Source organism: Brassica oleracea, chromosome C6, assembly GCF_000695525.1.
Source record: "Brassica oleracea var. oleracea cultivar TO1000 chromosome C6, BOL, whole genome shotgun sequence".
Taxonomy (NCBI): domain Eukaryota; kingdom Viridiplantae; phylum Streptophyta; class Magnoliopsida; order Brassicales; family Brassicaceae; genus Brassica; species Brassica oleracea.
Window position 1 is genome coordinate 8,492,628 of NC_027753.1, and position 3,845 is coordinate 8,496,472.

At 36.7% G+C, this 3,845-nt stretch overlaps 1 protein-coding gene across 1 annotated transcript; it reads left to right on the forward strand.

Annotated features, from left to right (window-relative positions):
- The first annotated feature begins 2,298 nt into the window (after window positions 1-2,298).
- LOC106297390 lies at window positions 2,299-3,348 on the forward strand. Its single transcript, XM_013733638.1, has one exon. It carries the CDS (start codon window positions 2,299-2,301, stop codon window positions 3,346-3,348), a length of 1,050 nt encoding a protein of 349 aa, XP_013589092.1.
- Window positions 3,349-3,845: the final 497 nt, after the last annotated feature.

Genomic DNA, 3,845 nt, shown 5'->3' on the forward strand with positions numbered 1-3,845 from the left:
AGTCACGAACGTGTGCTGAGGTAGTCGGACGCGATCGGGACGCGTCTTCTTCTTATCTAGTTCGCGAGCTGCTGCAAGCAATTGATCTGAATTGCGAGCTGGCTGTGACGCGAACGTGAGCTAGTTCTGTTGTGTACACGAAGCTGCGAATGTCTAGGATGAGGAACGCTTAAGAGCTTTAGCTGATCAGGTGTTTGCAAGCCGGAACAGAAGCAAGAACAAGTTAGGGTTCTTCGGGATTAGATCTTTGCACCAACTCCTCTTAGCTCATCAAATAAAAACAAGGAGTATTAGATTACATGAACACCATAATCTGAACAATATATCATCAAACAACTAAGATATGATAAACTTATCTTTCACAGGATTTGAATTTGGCTAGAAAATCATATTGGTTCGGATTAGGGATCCAAAAGACCAAGACAGCGCCGCGTATTGTTTCTGCAAGTGAGGGCGCGTATGAGATTGGATTTACGAACGGTTTGCACTGATGGATTCGTCTCGTCAAGAGCTTCAAGGTGATATGTGGCTCGTCATCTGGTTCCTCAGGGTTGGAGAGACCGATCGATTTTAAGTTGCGCCTGGTTTAGGGTTTATGTGTGACGGATTTTAGGTTAGGTTTTGTCTCAGGGTTTTGGAGTCTATCGTGCTGATAACATGTTGTAATTAGAGAGTTTAGAGACTGAATATTTCTATGTATTATTAATGATCAAGGGGGTTCCTTTATATAAGGATTACAATATGAAGAAAAATGTAAAGTATCCAAAACCTAAACTTACTAGGATTAGGAAAACTACTAATACATAATAATGGAAAGATTACATCTACTAGGAAAAGGAAAGAGTTTCCTTTTCTCCAAGCTTTGTGGCCGCCTCTCTCCCTCCTGAAGTCGGCTCTCTCTCTCCTCTCTCTAGGGCTTCGGCCATCTCTCCATCTTCTAGGTATTGAGCCGGTCTTGGGCCGAGCCTGGTTAATGGCAATCCACTCCATGATTTATAACAATAGTTTAAATAGTAGAATAACCAGACATTTTTTAACATAGAATATTTTTAATGATACAAAATACGAAAAGTATTAAGATTAATTATTTTCCATTAAAAACTGCTTAGGAAAATTAAAATTAAATTTTAGTCACTAAATTTTCATAAAAGAATAGAACAAAATTATGTCTAAAATGAATATTTAGTTTGTTGGTGTTTCTCATTGTGTTTTCTCTATCACAGTAGTATTTATTATTATAGTTTTTTCTAAAATCTAAAGCACTAACCAAGAGCTCTTGATCTAGTGGTAATGGAACTTCAGCTATAGTGTCTCTCTTGGGTTTGAGTCGTCTTGGCCACTTTCCCACCTATAACTGTGTGCCCGGATGGAAGGTCTTGTGGAGATTAATCTAAGGCACTTTATTTTCTAAACTGCTTATGTTAGCTACGAACGCTCACACGGTTCTGGATATATTGCTTTTATTTTATATATTACAAATCTATGAAATCAATTAGGCTGATCCTATTCTGAAAACTAGAAACGTAAGTTGGACTTTGTTACATAGAATTATATTTGTTTCATTATTATTTAGAAGACTTTCATGATCATAATCGACATAACTGAATTCCATGTAATATATCAAATCTCTTGACTCACTACCAATCTAAACCAGACTTACAAAGTAAGACCTATTTAAAAAATCTAACATGGAACAACTTATTTTTTTATAACTTCGACCAATCATAACACGTTGTAGTATTCTTAACAACATATATTTTCAAAATTCTTATTTTCAGTTACAATAGCAATAAAAGTCGACAGTAATTTAGGAAAATAACATTAGGTGAGCAAACAATGCATAATTTTGAATTGTGTCTTCCTCTCCACGCAAAATATGTATTCAAATCATTGATTTATGGACGCTAATTACGGAAAGTTATGTATCATTTTGGGATACAATGCAATCATTATTTTCTTATTACGATTATGCATTTGTTACGGCATATTTTGTTTCTAATATAATGAAGGGAAATCATAACTACAATTAATGTGATAGATCTCTTGCTATTTTGGGCTTGTGTTCTCTCTCTACTCTTTCAAGAGAACATTCTTGATAAGGGAAGTGCGGCTTACGGATGGGATTTTTTCCTCTTTTTGAGTCTATCATAAACAGAAAATCTATATTATTTGGGTAAAGATTTAAGCAAATATAGTGTTTTTCACAAAAAACCTAGGGTTTTCGGTAGCCGTCTTTGAGTATTGGGGGTGGTTTGTGAAGAACTAAGGGTTTGGAGATAAATTGTCGATATTTTCTTCATGAATATTGAGAAAGTTTTTGAGTCCATATCACTGGAGGAGGAGGAGGTACCTTTTAACCTACCGGATTTACCTGAATTCAGCGCTGTGGAGAGGAATAAGATGAGTATAATGGGAAGAACTTTAAACCCAGAAAGTCAAAATATCAGTGATCTGATTTTGGATATGCCAAGGAAGTGGCAAATATATGATAGAGTTAAAGGGATTGTTCTATCGAAAACGACTTTCCAGTTTGTGTTCAAGTTCGAACATGACCTTGAAGAAGTGATGAGGAAACGGGTGTGGACGTTTAATGAATGGAGCATTGTGATTGATCGGTGGGTAGAGAAGCCACCTGAAGATTACCTAAAGTATTTGCTGGTGTGGGTGCAGATTCGAAATATTCCGGTGAATCACTATACTGCAGAAGCTATTGAAGCCTTTGGGGATTTGATCGGGAGGGTGGATGTGGTTGCTTTTGATCCAAACAAAGCTCAAAGCCATGACTATGTGCGGGTCAGAGTGTTTTTTGATGTGTCACGACCAGTGAGAAAGGAGAAGGTTATTAATTTACCTGGAGGTGGCTCTGTTACTCTTCGTTATGATTTCGAGAGGATTCAGAAGCGATGCTATCACTGCCAACGATTGACCCATGAAAAAGATAAATGTCCTTTGCTTATTCAGGCGAGAAGGGAGCAATCTGATGCGAGGAGACAGAGAGTTGTGGCAGCGAAACAGAGCAGTGAACACTGTATTCAGAAGAATGACCCCCTCTATGGAGTTCTGTCTGATGACCAAGTGGGCATTGATAGGGCTACAGGAAGAAGTAAAATCAATCCTGATGTGTTGCAGAACATGAGAGAGTATATCCTGGCCGCAGATGGTGGTGAAAAGCGGGTGCGGGAAGAACGCGTGAGACAGTCTATCCTGGATTTGGAGAAGAATCCTAGGGGTCAAAAAGAATTTCTGAGGCTAGAGCCGGCTCCAGTTGTCATTTTAGATGTGAACAGGGAGAAAGGTTTGATATTTGACTATTCCGGCAAGGACTGCGAGAAGGCTAGCAAAAAATAGACCTCAATGAAAAAAATGGCAAAAAATAGACCTCAATGAAAAAAATGGCAAAAAATAGACCTCAATGAAAAAAATGGCAAAAAATAGACCTCAATGAAAAAAATGGCAAAAAATAGACCTCAATGAAAAAAATGGCAAAAAATAGACCTCAATGAAAAAAATGGCAAAAAATAGACCTCAATGAAAAAAATGGCAAAAAATAGACCTCAATGAAAAAAATGGCAAAAAATAGACCTCAATGAAAAAAATGGCAAAAAATAGACCTCAATGAAAAAAATGGCAAAAAATAGACCTCAATGAAAAAAATGGCAAAAAATAGACCTCAATGAAAAAAATGGCAAAAAATAGACCTCAATGAAAAAAATGGCAAAAAATAGACCTCAATGAAAAAAATGGCAAAAAATAGACCTCAATGAAAAAAATGGCAAAAAATAGACCTCAATGAAAAAAATGGCAAAAAATAGACCTCAATGAAAAAAATGGCAAAAAATAGACCT

Coding starts and splice junctions, on each gene's coding strand:
- LOC106297390 (XM_013733638.1), top strand. CDS start 2,299: ATGAATATTGAGAAAGTTTTTGAGTCCATATCACTGGAGGAGGAGGAG.